The 21124-nt window shown below is 40.1% G+C and overlaps 1 protein-coding gene across 2 annotated transcripts in view; it reads left to right on the plus strand.

Moving 5' to 3' along the window:
* Nucleotides 1-2341: 2341 nt before the first annotated feature.
* Nucleotides 2342-21124, plus strand: part of CCDC170 (coiled-coil domain containing 170) — a 46200-nt gene continuing 27417 nt past the window's right edge. Inside the window, exons 1-5 of one of the 2 annotated variants that reach the window (XM_064447041.1) lie at nt 2342-2471; nt 10293-10424; nt 13021-13277; nt 17047-17191; nt 18996-19181. In XM_064447041.1, the coding sequence (XP_064303111.1) occupies nt 2382-2471; nt 10293-10424; nt 13021-13277; nt 17047-17191; nt 18996-19181 (810 nt within the window). In that variant the 5' untranslated portion in view covers nt 2342-2381. The other variant, XM_064447042.1, reaches the window with a different exon arrangement.

The raw sequence follows: 21124 nt of genomic DNA on the forward strand, positions 1-21124 counted from the left end.
TACCTGTAATATTTAGCAAACAAGCCGAAAGCATTTCTAAAGTGTGAGCACCCTGTAATAGGATACCTTTTTTTACTTAGTCAAATGGCTTGAAGAGTGCGTATTGCACCCCCTCAGACTGCCCTACTCATCCTTTTTTTCTCTCCTCTTTTGTTGTTACTCTTGCTACAGTTCTTCAGATTCAGCATTTCTTTTTAAAGCCAAATAACTTTATAGATCTATTGTAAGATACAGCTGTGTAAGTATCTCTCCCCATCACCAAGGGCATAGAAGTGGCTGAAGTATAGCTCTTGAACCAGCCGTGGCACTGCAGGACTAGCAATGGGAGAGTGTACTCAAGCACGTGCGTAAGAAAGTTAGGACAAAGTTTCACAATCATTTAATTCTGCATCTGCATGCTGCTCCAGTAGTGGGACAGATTAGGCTGTAGTCAGATGCTGGACAAATCCAGGATGATATGTTTGTCTAAATTTGCAGAGGACATTAAAATTTGTGCCAGATTTATGCTGGTCTTATGTAAGACTGCCAGTAAAAATTTAACCTGTCAAAAATACTTAATAGATTTGAATTGCAAAATGAGTTTATGCTGGATCGACATTTTGCACCATGTGGTGGTAGCAGCTTTGATCCACCATGTTTGAAGTTATAAAAACTTTTGGTTGGGTTCCCTAGCCAGCAGCATATTTTAGGTACCTCACATAATAGAACAGTCACAGACACAGAAGAGGGGGAAAAAAAAGTCAGGAACATTATCCTCAAAAATATTAAGGCTTTGTGTTAATCGAGATTTATACTACTTTGGGATAAACTTTGGCTTGGGAACTGAATGCAATTTAACTCGGAACTAGCAAATGCCTGGGCGTTTCTTGCTGAACCATATGGAGACAGCGTGGGTGCACAGTTCCCCTCTGGCTAAGGTCCCTGCTCTTCTCCTCTGGCTCCTTCTGAGAGTTCAGCATTGCAAAACTAGGGTCCCTCCTCCCAGGCAGCAGCCGCTGGGTTCAGGGGCTGTCTCCCTTCAGATTGATGCCTGCAGTGCATGCTGCGTGCAGCTACCTTCTCTGGACCCCCATCCACTCTGTCAGCACTGGGTAATTTTGATTCAGAAATGCCCTGCTGGTTTCACTCTGCTGCTACAGCAACATTAACAGCATTTGTGTAGACAGCCCTCAAGAACAATGTTTTTTGTAATACATTTTTATACCTTGTATGCCATCCGGTATTGCTGTTAGCCCACCCTTCGCCCATGAGGATGAACTGGAAACGTGCCACCAGGGAGTTCTTGTCACCTCACACATCGATGGCGACTGCGTCTTTCCCCAGACGCTCCCTGAGATGGAGGCCGGTGGCTCCCGCTGGTCCTGCTGCCAGTGCTGCATGGCCTCAGTCAGACCTGTGTGGCCTCCGTTTCCCCTGATCTGCTCCCAGCACTGCTTCCTCACATTCAGCGATTTTTCTCCTTTCCTTTATGAGTTTAGTGGCAGATTCCAGCCAAGGTATCGCACGGCCTAGCTGTGTGCTTTAAGCAATGTAGCATTTTAAATAGGGTGATGATCCACACTGGCACCCTTCTGCTTGGGCTGGGGTCTTCATTGTCCTTGGCAGCAGCAGTGAGATGGTGTCAAGCACACAGAGAAGAGGAAAAAAAAAAAAAAAAGAGGGAAAAAATCAGTGCTATTCCTAGCTTTTCCATTTTCTTCTCTGGGAAACATGGGTAAGTCAGTGTTTCTAAGAAAGGTGAGATGCTTTTTGACTTGTGAGTACAGAAATGGTGCCAGACGGCACCATCCCCAGAGGCACCAAGGCAGGCCCGCTAGCTGACAGGGTCTTCAAAGCAAACGATGTGCCACACTGATACACCTGAAGGTTTAATTTTCTTATACTGCTAGTTGCAGTCCCTCTCTTCCCACGTTTATCCACGTTATTTGGAGGGGAGACGAGGAGGAGGAGGGGGTCCTCTTTCAGCCAGAGGTATGGTAGCAGTGATGCAGGTAGGCTGCTTTCCCTGGAGGTGCTCATTTTGTGGGCTCAGGGAGAAGGCACCCCTGCCCGAGTAAGAGCATGCTGCTGTTTCATCTGCTCTGCTTGCCCGTTTTGATTTTATTTAGGAAAATTTTGAGGCCATTTTCTCGGATTTATAAAGTTTTTGTTCTGTAATGTCTAGTTAAGTGGAAAAAAAACGTTTATGTGAGCATCGCTTTGTAATGACTGCTCGCCTCCAGGCACCGTGCACCGTCCCCCCCTTCCCTAACCAGGGAACCCCACGGCGACCCCCCCGGCTGGAAGCCCCGCCGCCCGTCTGCCCGCCCGGCCGGAGGCGGGCGCAGGCCGCGCCGCCCGCTTCGCGTTGCCAGGGGGACAGCGGCACGGCGGCGGCCTCCATGAGCAGCGCCGGGGCCGGCAGCGGCGGGCCCCGTGCGGCCTCCGCCGCCCCTCGAATGGCTGACAGGGGCGGCGGCGCGGCGGCGGAGGTACCGCAGCACTAGGCGCTGGGGAGCGGCCCGGCCCTGCGGGGTCGGCGGTGGCTTCTGCGAGCGGGAGGCCGCGGCCGGCCCGGACACCGCGTCCCCGGGGGAGAACCGGGACGGGGATGGCAGCCCCGGGGACTGGGCCTGGCGGGCCGGGCCGGGCCGGGCCGCGCGGCTGCCGTGAGGGCTGCCGTGGCCCGCCGCCCGGCACAGGGCGAGGCCGGGCGGGATCGGAGAAACTGAGAAAGAGTAGAGAGTTTTGGTTCGTTTGGGGCCTTTCTGCAGTTTCCCTATCGGAGAATAAAGCTCCGGTTTTGGGAAAACCATCCGTCCCCGCCCCCGGTCTCCAATAGATTTGTGCCGTCTCTTTCTGTGGAGGGTGACTGGCATCGAGGCTGACTGTGAACCGCCCCCCTCACCTCCCCCCCCGCCCCCCGCAAGTTATCGTTGTAATATTAAACTTAATTTCGCCTCTTTTAAACACATTCTGTAGCTGCAGAGCGTTACGCGGCGGTAGGCGCGCGCCTCAGCTGTGGCTCAGGCAACTTCAGCTGATCGTTACGGCTTATCTTTACAAATTCAAGGACGAAAGTTTTTTCTTATTAAGTGTTGCAGAAGGGAGTATCTTTCATGCAGTAGTTATTTATAGCTATCTGAGAATTTCTTCTTTGCATTTCTTTTTCCTTTGAAACTGATTTACTGGCTTTGATGTGAATTTAAAGGCTTGAGGATATTGCTTAGAACTCTTGTACTAAAGACATAGTAGAAAACTTGTAATGGTTTCGTATTTCAAAGGATAAACAATTTATTAGTGTGCGAACAACTCAGTATCTCCTTGATAGTCAAACATCAATTTTTAAATTATGCTGTATTGTTCTGAGATGAAAAATACAGAATTTTGGTAGTTTGTCATGGCAAAATCAAGGCTATTATATTAAATATGACTGTGTTGACCCGAGTGCAAAGTTTTTGTTAGCACTGCTTAGTTACAGAGCTGACAGTAACCTGCTCTACATCCTGCTGACCTGAAGTCAAGTAGTTTGTGAATGTTACTTTTGTGACTGGCAGCACATCAGAAACTAGGTATTAAAATGTGGGTTACAAAAGACAAATCAAACTATAGCACTATTCAGTCTTAACTGTGTATATACCAACACACTTAAATATATCTAAATATTTGCCTTTCATTGACTGTAGTATATAGGCATTGGAGGAAAATTGCAAGAGCGTTGGTATTGCACAATGGTCTGTTTTTTAAATCTCTCATTTAAGCTATTCTTTTATAAAAGTTATTTAATTCCATTCAAAGTAAAAACAATAGAATGACAAGTGGTTTGCAAAAATCCCTGCATAAGCACTTAATTTTGTCATATTTTTATCTTAAATTTTGTCTTAGCAGTTACCCTTTTTATTATTTTGAGGCTAAACACAGCAGCTCCTTCTTGTTAATCATTTTGGAAAAGCTGTGAGACAAAGTGTCAGGGGAGATCCAAATTCCTTGATTTAGCCATACGGGCAAAGGATGAAGTAAAACAAAAACCATGTCAAGTAATATTTTCAGTAGGTGATGCGTCTCTGTAATTGCCTTGAGGTGACTGCTGTCCTTCATCATATTGAATGTATTTATTGTATTTAGATGCAAAGTCACCGCATCCTAACAGGAAAATGAAAGATGAAAACGCTTTAACTGCTTCTTGTAACAGTAGCGGGTAAGACTGAAATTTTGATAGTCATGAAACTTTCATTTGGGTCCATTAATCAAGCTTGAAGTTGGCCTCTTCAGTAGAGGAGCAACACTAGAGGGAGATTTTTATCTTTCAGTAATACCTTTCAATGATTACTGCAAAGGGAGGAGGGTAGAGCTAAGCAGTACCCTTCTGAAAGGAATTTAGAAAATCTCTCTGGTAATTTATTTGAGCTGTGGGGAACACATTACTTAGTTTTACATGTTTCTGGAATAGTATACTAGTGGATAAAAACTCCACGGGCATGTAGCAACAACAAAAAAAGAGCTTTTCAGAATTGCACACACAAAAACTGCAAGCAATGAGTTGGACCTAGTTATAGGGAGAGATCAGTATGGGGAAAGAAGGCTTCACTGAGTGGGAAGTGATCAAAAGTAATTGGATATTTCTGGCATTTTATAATGTGAAAAAGAAACTGACAGAACTGAAATGGCTTTGAAACGTTACTTGCAAATTCTGAAATTGGTGTTAATAAAGCATTATCAATACAAACATTTTGAGATCTCTGGCAAATTGGGCAAAGTATTATCTACAAAGAAGTCAACCTTACCTAAAATATACATACAAGATGGTTAATTTGTGAACAGGTTGGTTTGTTTGTTTTGTTTTTTTTTCTAAATCACTCCAATTCACGTTAGTCTGTTCTCACATGAGCTAACAAAATCTGACTTAACTGTGTAACAGTGGCTTATCCTTCTTGCAGTCATTGGTGCATGTAGCTCCTGTGGCTATCCTGAAGCGATGTGCTGGCTGGCTGGCTGCTTCTACAAAGCAAAATCTGCAATAGCCAAGTGCTACCTGCCTTCCCTCCATCTGACTTAGAAATGAATCTCTAAAAACTCTCCAGTGCCCAATTGTCATGTAACTTGTAGTTATTTGCATAAAAACTTGCTTTTTATCCTGCAGATCTTATGAAAAAAATTATTTGCTAAAACTTGTATTTCTTTATCCTAGGATAGTTTATTTTGCAAAATAAAATGGAAATTGAATATTCCCTGCATGCTGAAGCAGAATTTTCTTTCATTTTAAAATAAATTTATACAAGATAACTTTGAAAACAGCCTTTTTGGAACATTTTTGATTGTTTAATCAGAACATTAAGCTAGTTAGCTTCTGGATGGCAAACTTTTAATATTAAGTTTCTAGCTGTAGTTAGAATAGTTACAATCAAAACATAATGTTTAAGATCCTTTTTCCAGCAGTTCAGCCTGTACAAAATTAATTCCTTTTCATCCCCATTGTCTTGAAGGGCACCTTAGCCTCCATGGATCCAATAGCAGGTTTGAGGACTAACATTTCCTTGTGATTTCTCAGGGAGATAAATTCTGCATGGAAGTTTTTCAACTGCACATTCTTCCCAGTACTTCATGTTGGATGTCATCTTTGTTCTGGTTGCAGCAAATAATAATAATATTAATAGACTGTGCTGCTGCATCGTATTTTCAGAAATTAGAACAATTTTTATGCACATATACACCCAAGAACATGAATTTGTCTTAGGAAGAAATATTACAGAATCAGGATATCTCATTTTGTCTGAAAAGAATATGAACTGTTACAACATTGGGATTTGTAGAAATTATTGAATAGCCCACTGAGTCCAACCAATGTGTAAGTCCTGTATAAATATGTAGGTGAAAAGGGCCCACTAGTTACCTTAACATCTGAGGAGGAAACAAGATGTTCAGTTAAGATAGATCACATGCTTATTGCTCAGATTTTTTTTTTAAATTTATCAGTGTAGAAGAGATGTGGGGTAAAAGGAGAGATGAAATAAAACCTTGGAGCACATGAAAAGCAGAGGCAAAAGGAAGTGATAACTGCACAAAGCCTGACTGTGCAGCTGAACCAGTGAATGTGAACCAGAGGAGTCAAAGTTGTCTGTTTTAGTTAGATGTGGGTTTGAATGTTGTGGAGGCCATCAAAGCTCGTAGACTACTAAGGAAGCTTTCCTGTAATGTTCGGCTTTTATGTCCTACTTCTCTGATTGTGACCTATGGCATAGTTTAGTAAAGCAGGTCTGTGAAAATTATTGTCATGTGTCATCATATTGCAAATCTATTTAATTTCCAGCCTCTCTTCCCCGCCCCGCTCCCATTTGTTCTGTAGAAGCAAAGGAGGAATGGAGTCGACAAAGGTTCATGAGTCATTATTTTTGGTTTGCCTACACCAGTGTGCTTAGGTGCTTTGGAGATGGGAAGAAGAAATCCCTGCCCCGTGTCCACCTGCTATGGGGTAGAGGCAATGCACTGGCAAGTCACTCAGGGTAGTGGTCAGTGCTTAAATGCTTGCTGAGGGCTTTCTGTTTCAATAGAATTTTTTTTTTTTTAAAAATATATCTTTTGGGAAAGGGTGGGCAGTGGTAGCAGTATTTGCCTGGGTTGAAATAAGAAATATAGCAGGAAATAAAAGAAAACCTGACAAAAGCAGAACGGGAGTGAGTGACTTGAACAGTTGGCTGATTTCAATGTATGTGGTGAGGTATAAAAGTACTGAATGTTGTTGAAGTTCTGTTGTTTCTGAATCGGCTGAAGTTTGCCCACTACAGGCCAGATTCTGGGGAGGTGAAAGTAGCTATTTGGTAAAACATGAAAACAAAAAAACCCACAATAACAGCAGTGATCTTATGTTGCTTATCTTCTAAAGAACGCCTGTTGCTAATAAAGCCAAATAGATATTACTCTTAAGTATTGTAAATATAGATTTAGCTTCTGTTTAGCATTTGAGATGAAATGAAAACTTCATTTTCTTGCAGGTAAGTTGAAAGAGATCAAAAAAGTTAATAATGTGAATGGGAGAAACACCCAAAACCTAGATTATTTAGAGCTGGTTGAGTGATAATATATTAAGGCTTCTCCTGTCTACAGCCTCTTATTCTTTTAACACTTTATTAATTCTGTTTTCTTAATAATAATCAGTATAAACTACACAGTGCTCACGGGAAATTGCAAATCTGAATTCTTCCAGAGATACGAAAGTGCCACATCTGCATTACACATTTTATCCCTGTAGCAGAGTCATGCCAAATTAATTGCATTGTTATAGGTATGATTAATGATCAGACTTGTGAACGGCTGCTGGCAAAACTTAGAAAACTATTGACTTAAATATTGAAGCATGCACATTCCCTGCCAAAGGTATGATAATCAGCATACCAACTTTCCTAGCATGGTGTCGCCATGTATGATTAGCTTCACATTTACTAAGGCACTGGAGGATGCAGAGGTCTGCTTCTGTAAATCTCACTAAGACTGTAAATGAGTGAAACAGTAATTCCCATTGACTTTTGCACCTGACTTCATTTAAACCTCTTTTTAAGTCCTTCTGGATGTGTACGTGCATCTTTAAAATGCTCATAATTTTAAAATCTGGATTTGTATGACAAAGGTAGTTTTCAGAAGGTCCATCTGTAAAGGGTTTTTTTATGTTGATTATTGCTGCTGAACAGGGAACTTCTTTCTTCAGCTATTCTCTGATATATTTTTATTTCATCAGTTTTGAGATGTATTCCTTCTTTCTGTAGAGTCATAAGTGGTTATGTTTGTTTAGGGAAGAAAAAGAAAACATACATCAATACCATAATATAAACTTAATAACATACATAAATAACATAGTGTTACTGTTGGCAAGCTCCAGCCATGGTGGAGCCCTGGTGTATTACAGAATGAAAAAACCCCTCTCTACATCAAAGAATTCCATGTGGTTGTTCGATGTGAAACAAGTGGAGTAAAGCAAAAAAGAAGACAAAGTAGCAAAGAGATGGCACATGCCTTCCCTGACTCCCTCAGAATGGTGATAAAGTGTTGAGAAAATGAGCAGCCCTTTTATCTTGGAGATTGTGTGCTATGTTGTACATGGCTGTGAGCTGTGCTCCGTCTATCAGTCTGTCTTGATGAGAGTGGCAACTCCTTTGTGAAAGAGCACAGATGAGTGTCTTTGAGGGAGATGAATGTGATTAAACATGATGGATCTAATCCAGTGGGTACTAGTGTATTGGAGAAAGATTAAAGAGGAGTTGACAATATTAGAGGAACTAATCTGGTAATTCGTCTTCTGCTACAGCCCAAGCCAGTAGTTTTGCCTTATTCCCCAGGGATTTCTGTGTGTTTCATGGTAGAGGTTTATTTTACTAGATGTTCTCCTATTTAGAAAGCTGTTGATTTATTTCTGTTTAGAATGGGTGGAAGCCGAACTTGTAATTTATCTCGGCCTGGAACCAACACTGATGTAGAAGAGCGTCTTGTCTCTGTCTCTATTGTGTTATGGTTTCAGCTGGGATAGAGTTAATTTTCTTCACAGTAGCTAGTATGGAGCTATGTTTTGAGTTTATGCTGAAAACAGTGTTGATAATGTGGAGATGTTTTAGTAGTTGCTAAGTAGCACTTACACTGGTCAAGGACTTTTTCAGCTCCCCGTGCTCTGCCGGGTGCACAGGAAGTCAGCAGGGGACACAACCGGACAGCTGATCCCCACTGACCGAAGGGATATTCCATACCATATGATGTCATGCTTGGTATATAAAGCTGGGGGAAGAAGAAGGAATTGGGGAGACATTTGGAGTGATGGCGTTTGTCTTCCCAAGTAACTGTTATGCTTGATGGAGCCCTGCTTTCCTGGAGATGGCTGGAGAGCTGCCTGCCCATGGGAAGGAGCAAATTAATTCCTTGTTTTGCTTTGCTTGTGCACGCAGCTTTTGCTTTGCCTTTTAAACTGTCTTTGTCTTAACCCACGAGTTTCCTCATTTTACTCTTCTGATTCTCTCCCCTGTCCCACCAGGGGGGAGTGAGCGAGCGGCAGCATGGTGCTTGGTTCCTGACTGGGGCTAAACCACGACAATTGAAATACCTTGTTTCAACAGCAGCCATTAACTGGGGGAGATTTGCATTTTGTAATATATGCTTACGTGCTCTATGATTGAATTTTTGTTTGTCCTGCGTGGGAGCTGATAGAATAAAAATGCCATGTTCTGTCCTCTGCCACGTATGCTCCCTGCTTGACCTAAACACAGTCTTGTTCTGAAGATGTTAAATTCTATCATTTTGTAGTCACTGTCAATTGAAAAAAATGTTCTGTCTAGTAAAACTCCTATCAGGACCTCAGGTCTGAATTTTCATATTGAAAGATTTAAGTAACAAAGGCCAAGAAATCCAACACATTTCTGCTCTACTGTAGAAGAGCAGAACCACACAAGAATGAGAACGCTTACTGTAAAGCATCTAAAAGGCACACCTAAAAGAGTTATACAAGTGGTGTGAAGGAGACTGTGCTAGAAGCACAGAGCCAGCCTTGCCATCTATCAGAAGTGTTTGAAAAAGGGTGAAAGGAAGTCAGTGTGGTGATTGCTGTGGTGACGAGAAAGCATCATGCAGAAAGCTGAAGTTATGTCCAAGTGATGGAGTTCAAAAGGGCCTTTAGCTTTGGCTGATTAGAAGTAAAAGCACAAATGGGCAAGCGAAAAAGTGACTTTGAGGAGCAAGTAGGAGTGTCTGGATAGGCATGGACTCTTCAACCTTGTAGAGAGACTGTGGAGGTGAGATATGACAGAAATCTGCAAAATTGTGAGTGGCGTGGAGAGGATTGATAGCCATTGCTTTTTTTTCACCATTTCTTCCAACAGCAAAATGAGGGGGCGTGCAACGTAACTGAAGTCTAAACCCCAAAGTAGTTCTTTGCATAAGAGACACCTGAGGACTCCCTTTGGGTTAAAGTTTATGTGGGTTGAAGGAGTGGCTGGGTAGGTTTGTAGAAGAGGGACCTTTTAAATATTGCTAAATACATTGAAACTGCAGGAAACAACCTGAGCTGAAAATAGTGGGAGGCTTTGGGATTGTTGAGGGGGAATGTCTTATGTGCTGATGTACTTTATCACTGACATTGATGGCTGAACTTGCAGATGAAAATGATGACTGGTAGAAAAGTGACCGTGTATCCTATTTTGCAGTAAGGGTCAGTTACTCTGGGAATAACGTGTTTGGAATAGATGCCCTTGAGCAGCTTAATCAAACAAAGAAGCACTGAAGCAAAAATGTTCAAAAAATACATTGTCTAATGATTTTGTTTTTGTGCTCTGTCTTGCCAGGAGTCTCACAGTCACGTTCTTTTGGATATTCCTGTCACGAGAGAGCAGATGAATCACTATCGAGCTGCAGCTGAAACTGCTCAAAGTGAACTTGCAGCACTTTCAGTGAAGTACAGTTGTGTCCAGTCAGAGGTACAAAATACTCCCAAATCCTTCTCCAAACCTGAGGATTCTCTGCAGTCACTTTCTGCAGAGAACAGAAAATTTGCAGAAAGTCTAAAGCTTCTTGCTTTTGATACAGAACTTGTGTTTCTTGTAACATAGAACTTCCATGCAATTTTTACTCTCCTTGCTTCTGTGTTCTGATTACAAGCTTATATTTAAAAGCTTTGAAGCAGCCTAGCTTTTTATAATCATCATCAAAATGCAATCTTTTGTAATTAAACCTGAAAGTTAATATTTCTAAATTATGGTTGCATAAAAGTTCTGGTAGATGTCCTCTGTTGCTCATAAGTTAAGATATAACTGCCTATTTTCACCTGAAATTACTACAGAGGTCCCCTACATTTAATGGCTATCCAGGATTAGTGCTTTAAATTTCACTTCTAAAATGCCATATGGAATCTCATGTTCTTATAGAAAGAATTTATTACTGGAAATGTTGAATGGCTTTATTGCCAACATGACTGACTGATTTATAGATTCTTTCAGCACTGTGCTTGCAAAAGTGAAAGAATAGTCAAGAAAGCAGCTGTTCATGCTCTTGTTAATAAAGACCTACATGACCCAGCTGAGGTCAGAGCCCTGTTCTGCTGAGTGCTCTGTAAAACTCATAATATGGGATTATTCTTGCTTTTTCTGCTGGTGGAACTGACCACAAAGACAATGGACAGAGGAAAAAATATCACATTTTGCAGATGGGGAGTTGAACCACAGAGAAGTTTTAAAGTTGTGAATGCTTTAAGCTACCATAGCTTGGTCCAGCTGCCAAGCAAAGCAATCCTATTGTTCCTTCAGCTGCTCCTTTCCTTCCCCACACTGCCCCATCCCTTGTGTTGGCACAGATGTATGTGTAGCTTTACGGTGCACCATGCTGTTGGGGAACTGATGGAACTGAAAAATAAAGCCTCTTCTTCTGGGTTGTTTTTCAGCCGGATCAGTTTCCCAATCTTATTTCATCTCATAGCTATAGAAGTGCTTCTGCTAGAACAAAAAAGAGGGTGGAGTATGGAAAAGAAATCCATGAGCCTTGGTAAAGGCAGAGCTGCTTTTCTCAAAATCATTGCTGCTTTATGCCAGCTCCAAAGTGTCTGATAAACCAGCGCTTGCAGGTGAAGCTTAAGCTCATCAGAGACTATGCTGCTGCTGCAAGAGTGATCTTCCTACCTGACTCCTCAGCCTTTTCTCTGTGATGTGGCCAGCTCCCCTTCCTCCTCCTCCTCTGCGGAAAGTGAATTCTTTTGTCAGCTGCATTAGTTAAGTTGTTTGTGGAGGAGTTGGACAAATACCAGAGCTGGTGCGAGGGAGAGGACAGGCGTGCGTGTCTGGGAGCAGGAGAAGCAGGAGCCCCCTTTTCCAAGGCAGTCTGTATTCAGTTGGCTCACTGGCCTCCTGGAATTTCTCTGAGTCTCTTGGGTTTGGTCACACTGGAAGCCTCTGGCAGAGCTGTGAATTTCCCGATGTCCTGAATTGCAGCTTAATGTCTTAAATATTTATTGCCTTGAAATGTTTCCCACAAGTTAAGAGCTCTAGCATGTCATAAAGAGCAGTTAATGTGGCTTAATTATGTGCCTGGTAATTTTATGTAGTAGGAGGTAAATGCTTCCGATTGTATCTTAAAACTGCTTACAATTGGAATTGTCAGGAAAGCTGAAGCATGCATTAACACTTCTTGTGACAAAAAAAATCCACTTAAAATTACTTGTTCCTATTAAGAAAATAAAAACCACTGAAATTTTATGTGTGTGGTGTGTCTGCCTCAAGCCCAGTCTTTTAGAGAAGGTTGTAGATGGAAAACGGAATTTTTAACCAAGAGAGAGGGAAAAATTAAAGAAAAACAACTGAACTCCGTGAACTGTTGGGAAGATCATCTCTGGAACAGATCCTTGACTTTTGGTGGTGATGTCCCTCCTCCCACCCTTCTTGAAAGGCTCTCTTGCTGTTTCTGTGTAAATCCAGATGCATATAACCAGATTATCAGACCATAAAATAACTATTGGCAGAAACAGAGAAGAGTTTGCCTATACCACAACTCTCCAAAAATTTCTTTGCCTCTGAATATGCTGCAAATCATCAAAAGGCTCCACCCTCATACAACAGAATACTTTGCTGTAACAGCTCCCCACAGCTATAGATTATCTGTGCAATTGTGCACCATAACGGGGAGCAGGGAGGAGGCAGGCAAAAAAAAGGGAATAGTGGTGTTAATGACTGTTTTGTAATGCAAGTGCGTTAAGGCTGGGCAGCAGAACTTAAGGCATGCTTTTCCTAAATTCTGATTTTGTAAATAAATTTATCTTCCTGTAAAAGATTATCTTGAAAAGTTGTATTGTATTACATGACAGCAGCTTTTGGTGTTGCAAATCCCTTTCTTCCATTGCTTGTTTTCCTAGTTATATGAAAATAAAGTTGTGTCCTTCCACTGAGGCTTGTAGTGATAGAAGACTCTTGAGTCTTTTGTTCCAAAATGTGTTTCTTGTCACATGACTAAACTTGCAGTGCAGTCACTTATTTCAGCCTGCGCAAAATTATTCTTCCTTTTTTTATGAGTTTTCTTCTTTGTTTGTAGCTTCATGAACTCAGATCCAGGATGGCCTCTAAAGAAGTCTCTTTTCAAGAGCTGAAGGCTGAAGCTGAAAGCTACAAAGAAAACAATGCTAGGCAAACGTCTCGCCTCCTGTCTTTGCAAACCCGAATTCAGGAGATGGAGGAAGAGGCATGTGTGCTCTCCACTTCTAAAAACCAGGCTGAGCTGACAGCTCAGATGGCATTCAAGGAAAATTTGGAGCTGAAGGAGGAGCTTCGTGAACAAAATGCCAAACTTAAGTAAGATTCATGTGACACGAGAAACAGCTTTTTTTGGGGATGACAATGGTGCAGTTGTCAATGCAGAAAAGTATGTTGGTGGACAGACTTTATTGCAGATCTGAATTCTGTTACAATGCCTTGCACAACTGTTGTGCTTGAGTGTGTGGAAGGTATTGAAATTTGCTTTTTGATTTGAGTTGTTGGCGCATAAAACTTTTAATAAAAGATAGTATCCTTAACTATACTCTTCTAAGGACAGTGTGTCAGAGCACTGATCTGTCATACTGATCTGTCATATGCCACTGATTTGGCATAACTGCTAATATTTCAGGCCTGTGGGATGGAGACTAATAGCAACGTTGATCACAAATAAAGTTGATTGGTGTGAAAATATTCTGAACTCTAAAATTCCAAAATCAGTGTCAGTCATAGTATATTAATAGATACCTTATAGACTTTTGTAATGTATTTTTCCCCACCATTACAAGGCTAATACCCATGTCTCTCTCAGTATTGTCTAATTAAGAGCAAAGTGAGTGTTCATCAGGTGTCTGTATTTCCCAAATCAGTATTTTGCCCTGCTCTTCCAGGCTTTGTGTGTTAGAAGTGGATAATTAGGTTATTTTAAAATCTAGAGAAATACATTGCAGTGCACTTTTCTATTACCAGCTGATTTGCCAAAAGCCCTGCCTTGAGAGGGCTGATGCTGATCACAAAAGTTTTTAGATATGACCCCAATGTAAGTGAGGAGATAGTTAAGCCAAGAAGTGTATTATGCATCCTAGCAACATAGAAAACATCAGTCTCTGAGATAATGATAATTAAGATTCTTTAAAATACTACTTCTTGGGGAAAGAAGAAATAAAAGGAAGAAAAGCCTCCTGTCCTGTTTGCCTGACTCACTGGGAGGTAAATGCCAAAATACTATGTATAATACTAGCCTATCGTTACAGTGATATGATCAATTTTATGTGGCATGAATCTGTACTGTCACTCCCAGTGCTGTCCTGGCCACTCTGTTTGGCCCATGACACTTGTGTGAGCACTTCCATTTGTGTTGCTGGATTTTGATCAGGACCAGGGAACTGCTCCAAGAGAGAAGAAATAAAACTAAAAGCTTAATTTCCAGCTTTACCAATCCCAGGTCTAATTTGTTGTGCACTTGGAGCGTACCACCGGCGTGCTGGCAAAAGGGAAGGGACAAATGGAGGGTGAGTCTGCTCTTTCGGAAGGAACAAAAATGTTGGACTGGTCATGAATCTACAGCATATGCTTTCAAAGCTTTTTCTCATCCTCAGCTGATGGCTCTATGTGCCACAGTACCAGTCAATATATTGACTTAATGAACTTTAGTCTCTTAGACTGGTCACCTTAGTAGCAAGTGGCACATGACTAGTCCTAATTAGGTATTCAAGAAACACTTTCCTTGAAAACCACTAATAAAAGGGAAGACCAAGCCAGTAGGCCTGAAACGCACATTTACATTCTATACCTAGGGATACAGTAAAAAATGTTTAATGAATTCTGTGATTGGTTTCCAAGATCTACACTTCTCCTATTGAAAATGGTGCTTTTCTACTCATCAGGTCTATTGCCAAGGTATTTTTAGAGCCTGAACTGTGAAAAGCTTTTTTTTTTTCTTTTTCCTCCCCTTCTCTTTGTTCATTAGTTCTGAAGAGCCAGCAAAACTGTGAAAGAGCTGCGTTCTACTTTTTTGTACCTGATTGCCTATTTTCTAGGTGCTCACACCTTTATGGCCCTACTGGAGGTAATGAGGTTATTCGAAGAGTTGTCAAGTATGTGCTTTGTACTTCAGATTGTTTATTTTTAGAAGCAGGCATGGTTCTGTGTGTGATGTGCCTCCATTTTTCAGAGCCACAGAACAGTTTGTGGGGTTGGTGGTCAAACTCATACAATATTCTAACATACAGGCGTGCATGTATGGCATGTCTGGAGTCTTGTACCTTTTCACTTCTGACATATGCCTCCTCAAAACAGCAGTTTAGCTACCATCTCACAGCTTAGTTTTTCTGGGGCCATAGAGGAGGGGAAGGTGCCTGGAGGTGAGAAAAATGCGGGGCACTAGTTTTTTGAGGGTCAGTACCTGCTGCAGAGGGCAGAGCTCTTTTGGCTCACGGTGAGTGCTGTGCAGCATTACGTGGAACTATCCCCATCCTTCACGGAGCAGTAATTAATGTTTTCCATTCCTCTCTGTTATTCTTCCACTCTCTTCTGCTTTGCAACATTGACAACAACTGTGCTGATCTCCCTCCTAAGGCAACATCTTAAGTTTTTTTATGGACCGTCTCTTTTGCTTAGTGATTTGTAACCATTTAATGTACTGTGTTCACACTCACTGTGTGTTTCCTATAGGAGTCTCGTGCTGCTTTTTGATTATGGAGTGATGCTCCATTGCCTGTTTGATTGCCATCCTAGAGAGGAAGAAATCAGAAATGGCAAAGAATGAGTCCGGAAATGGCTAGCATGCCCACCTTGAAAACTAAGAATAGTGCTATGCTCTGATAAGCAAAAGAGTTTCAATAAAATATTTGCTCTAGACAGCTGTTTGGTGATATCTCACATCTTGTTTAATTCTAATATTAAAATCTTTGTGAAGAATTTGCTTTAGAAAATACCTTGTTTCTCATCTGGAAGCTCAATAGTTTTGTCTCTTGCGCTGTATTTTTACCACTAAGTACATCTCTCATGGGTGTGATCTAGGAGGTATTGATATTTATATTACCCTAATGGACATTTTGAGCTTTGCTTGGTTGGCTATTTTTGTTAATCTATTTCTCTGTAGTTTTTCAGGAGTGATGCTCAGTGTTGCAGCATTGTGAGCGAGGTTTAGATCTATATGGTTGCTACCTGTGCAGACTGTGGCAGTGCTTGTTTGCTGGACTTTGTCCCTGGCAACAGCAGGGATGTAACCACGTTTATGCCGATGAGTTAAACTGACTGCTCTGTTATTTCGTTATTTGTCCTTACAGAGCATTTACAAGCCAATACCTGCTGTAAGGCTGATAACAGATGTTTCATGTGGGATATGTATCTGCATGGTAGGCACCTTTTGAGAGTGATGAAACTGATGACAAAAAGCTGCCTTTTCTTCATAATTTTGTCATAGTTGCTTGGTATTTTTTAATGGATCCCTTTATTCTGAATCTAGTCTGTGCCTTTTTTCCCCTCTTTATCTCCATACACTGTGTTCATGGGTAGTGTTATGCTGCAGAAGACTTTATGTACAGCAAAGTTTTGTCTCTCGTTTCCATTTGCTTCTGCTGGTAATCTTCCCTTTGCAGGTACTCTGGATGTCCTACACTTCCATTAGTCTGGAGGGGCTTCTCTTTCCGTGGAGTTTGTTGATCAGCACCATCAGCTTCATTAAAGAGAGAGGGGATGTGAAGTGCTTTTAGGATATTTTTACTATAATTTGATTATTCTATTCCCCCTTACTTTTTCTAAGCTTTTGCTTGCAGCCTCCATTTCCAGTTTCTTGAAGACATTGTTGAGGTTACCTGGTTCTTGTGTTTTATTGAAATCTTGTGTTGAGAATGATGTTGGGATCACTGAGGATTCTTTAAAGTACTAATCAAAAGCAAAGATGAAGAAATATTAGCACATAAGAAAACAACAAAAGTTACATAACAGACATAGTGAACTATATGTAACTTTAACAATTCATTTTTAGAAGCTAGCAATAATCTTGGGATAATGTCTTTTGCCTAGAATTCTGATTCAGAGAACATTAATCCTGATGTTTGTATTTTTCTTTCTGTATGATTAGTAAATATTTGAATGAATGTGAAGAAAGCATGACTCAAGCTTCTAAAAACAGCAGAAAATATGAGGACCTCCTTACACAGCTTTCTGAATTCTTGGACACAGACATCAGAGAAAAAGAGAAACCACAGGAACATTTAATGTTGAAGGTGATTATGTGTAGGCAAGGGTTTCTGTGTAGGGATATAATAGAATAATATTTGGTTGCCAATGAAATAAAGCAGCTGATGAAGACAGGAATCTTTGTGTTAAATAATGATTTGTGGACAGTGCTGTCATTTAAGACAGATTTATTTTCATCTTGGGTTGATTTTCAAAGGTGCTGAACACTAACAGACCACAGTGAACTCCGTCTGGTCTTATCTGCATAAATATTTTATCAACCTGCAGTTCCTAAGTACAATCCTGATTACATACTTGGTTGAAAGCGTTTCTAAAAATATTAACAACGTGAGTCACTAGGTGACATGTAAACTGGACATTAGATCTTAATGCTTACCTTGAGCCGACATACTGCTAAGTAGGAACATCTGAAATGGCATACCCTAAAACAACCTTAACTATGCCCTGTAACAATGCTGTAAATCGCTGTGTGGTGTATTTGAAACCTAATTGTAAAACTTTATTATTTCTCTTCAGGATATTTCTGAAGTTCCAAAAGCCAAGCTTCCATTTAGGAAAGCAAAATTCTTCGTAGACTCTTCTAACCTTTACCAATGCTGCTGAAGGGCAATTTATCCTAATTTTATGTATTTTCTGTTGTTCTGGCTAGTCTTCGTATCCTATTTTTCTTCACTTGGGAGCATACTAGGTATTTTGGGAAATTTTGTTTCATTCTATTCATATTAATATAAGAGTTCTGGCTATAAGGAATACTTAGTAAATTAGGATTATCTAGGTGTGTAGCACTGATTTCTTACAGTCCTTGCCCTCATAATATTGCAAGCATATTGAAATTGTAATAGATACTCTAACAAAACTTGGCTAGCTGTCATTAGAGGTAAAGATGTTTGTATTAAGCTGTAACTCTTACATACTTTAAGTTAAGGAAATAACTGGAGTTTAAAAAAATAGTATACGTTCACATCTCGTTTTAACAATGTAATAATAAATCTAATTGGGAAATATAATTTGTGCTGAAAACCATGTGCAATAGGAAAACTGAGCAGCTCATTTTTCTGTTTGGGGCCATGGCATGTCTATTTAGCTTCTTTTCCACGTTATAGTTTTATTTAAGACAGAATTGATCTAACTTAATCTTAATAAATGTCTTGCCAGTAAGAGTCAGTACATTTTTTTTACTTTATGCACTCTTTGAAGTGCCTACACTAATCTATTCCACTTCTTGGAAATAACGTGGTGTACTGAAACAGCCCTAGAATCCTCCTGGAAACGACTCCTTTTTCCAAGGTGTTGGCTGCTCAGAACAGCAGCCCACCATTTATTTGGCCCTGCCCTTGAATATGCTTATGAAATAGCTGTTACTAACTCAAATCTCCCTGTGCCTAAACAGTTTCAAGTATAAAATGGAGCTTTCAGTTTCTTGTTCCAAATGAGACAGATAAGTCTCAACATGTCAACCTGAAATGCTCTGCTTTTCACATGAATTTAGCTACATGATCCGTTTTCATTTTTCTGGCCTCTCCATATCACGTGCAGATATGCAGCAACAGTAGCTCTCCACTTGTTTAATAGATCTTGGAGTTTGTGTGGGAGTAAATATGAAACACATTACACTAAGTTGTGGGTTTCTAGCGGGAATATGGTTCTCATTTTAATTGTCTTCCTACTCCTTTTAGAAAGGAATAGTAGAGCGTAATTATAAATCTGACCTAGGCATCACCAGGAACACCATGTCTTTATTGGGATGATTAGGAGCAGGTGTACTGGGATGAATACATGTCATTGTTAAGTGCTTAAAAAAAGTTACTAATATTTGAATTATTTCTCTAGGTTTGTGAAATATGTAAAGAAAATCTGACACTAAAAGACCAGGTTGCTGCTTTTCAAGAAGCTATCAATGTCCATGAGATGGAGTCCAAAGCTAGCAGAGAAACTATTATGAGGCTTGTTTCAGAAGTGACCAAGGAACAGAAAAAGGCAGCAGGATGCTATCAAGATATAGAAAAACTTAATAAGGTACATAACTGTGTGATGTATATGTTTGTCTAGTTTTCAAATATTTTATCAGATTTTCAAATTAATTTTCAATAGTTGTATGAGAAAAAATTCTTGTGAAAGATTTCCAGTGATTAGGGTCTTTCCTAAAAAGGACATTTTTCTAAGGTTATTCTCAACTTTTTGAAAGCTTGAGAATATATACATATTAGACAATAATATTGTGTAAAATAGGTCTGATTTAGATTTGATGTCTTCTGATGATGCTTGCAAATATTTATTTTTGCTTCCTTTGTATTGTTGTAGCCTTTGCTGTGCTTGTACAATGAGGCAAATAAACAGATGCTTTTTAAAGCAGTGTAAACATATAAAGTTAATGAGTATATCTGAGGCACAAGCATGGAACAAAGAAGAAATACTCTTTCAAATAATATTTATGTGATATTGCAAGTCTTCTAAGAATTTTTCTACTCAGTTTCTTTAAAAATTCTAATGAGAAATTGAAAGGAATTGCTAGAACACTCTTTTATTCTTTCTCTTTCGGAACTGGAAGTAAAGTGTCTTGGCTTCCAGACACCCTACATTATCTTGTTTCATTACATTATAAGCTTATATTTCATAACTGTAAATGTTCAGTTGACTCATACCCAGAAGGTTGTAGGCAGTAGGATGGCTCTTGCAGGAAAGCACTGTTTTGCTGTGGGTAACCCATAGAGGAAATCTGTGCAGCAGGAACGGTGCTTAAATGAGAGATGTAAGTTATTTTCTAAGTCAAGTATCACCAAATTCACCTAGGTGTGATTTGGAAAGGAAAAGTATGTGATTTAAGGATTTAATTGCTCCAGAAGAACTCACCATTAAGAGTTTTTGTACATTGCAAAGGATGGACAAAGTGATCTTCTGTAGCAGTTTTCCTTATTACTTTTTACCTTGAGTGATAACTGTGGAAAGGGGGCAGTTTACTAGAACCATAATGAAAATTTCCCACAGGTACTACAGCAGTGATGGCCAGAACTTGAGAAAAAAAGAGAAGAAACTTAGACTGCAAAATACGTAGCTAAGCTGTGTGTGACTGAGTTTATAGAAATTTTTAACATAAAGGCAACTTTTTGCAAGGAAGTTTTCAAATGTAATATAACATTTTCCCCACTCCGCTGGCATTACTTATTCCTGAACGGAAGACCGCCACCATACACTTTAAAGGATAAAGTGTTCTAATTTGGTTGTAGGCAAAATAATTAGGAGATGAGAAATAGCTGACAGTGTGCTCTGGAGAAAAAAGAATTTGTTGTAGGGAAGATAAATGTTAAGTACCGCAAGGGTCATAAATTTTACTTACTGCTGAAAATACTTCTTACCAAGCTGTGTTAAAATTTTCTAAGACTCAAATGGGACTGAGAGAGAACCTTTACCAAAAACTTTTTTTTGAGAACATTTTGTTCTTGTACTTCACTTCCAACACAGGAGTGTGAGTAAGGGCAGGCTGTAGGTTGCTCTCGAGGTAAGCCGCAGTCGGGAGATGCTTTAAACCAAGATAAGGGCTTCATTTGTGACTTGTTTTGCAAGTCTGCTCTGACTGCCAAAACATTTCCAGAGTTCAACTAGTTGTATGAAAAATATTTTCCTATCATTATTGTGCACATGCCAAATAAGTAATTTATTCAACCCATTTTACAGAAATGTCTTGCTAAATTACTAGCATTGCCTTTCAAATGAAGTGTATGCCATCAGAGCTTATCTGGAGGCTGCAGATTCCTCCGGTGCTGTTTCAGTTTAGCTGCTTAAATTTACAGATACTGAGTAAATCTATTGAGAAGGTTTTGTGTTCACAAAAGCATATTAAGAAATTCAGTATTGAAACAATAAGTAAAAAACAAAAAATGTTTTAAATCCACATATCTAAAGGAGGATGTATGGTATCCCCTGCTTCCCTCACTGGTGTCTTATTAGGTTACAGGAAGGGC

This window comes from Phalacrocorax carbo, chromosome 3 (genome assembly GCF_963921805.1).
Source record: "Phalacrocorax carbo chromosome 3, bPhaCar2.1, whole genome shotgun sequence".
Taxonomy (NCBI): Eukaryota; Metazoa; Chordata; class Aves; order Suliformes; family Phalacrocoracidae; genus Phalacrocorax; species Phalacrocorax carbo.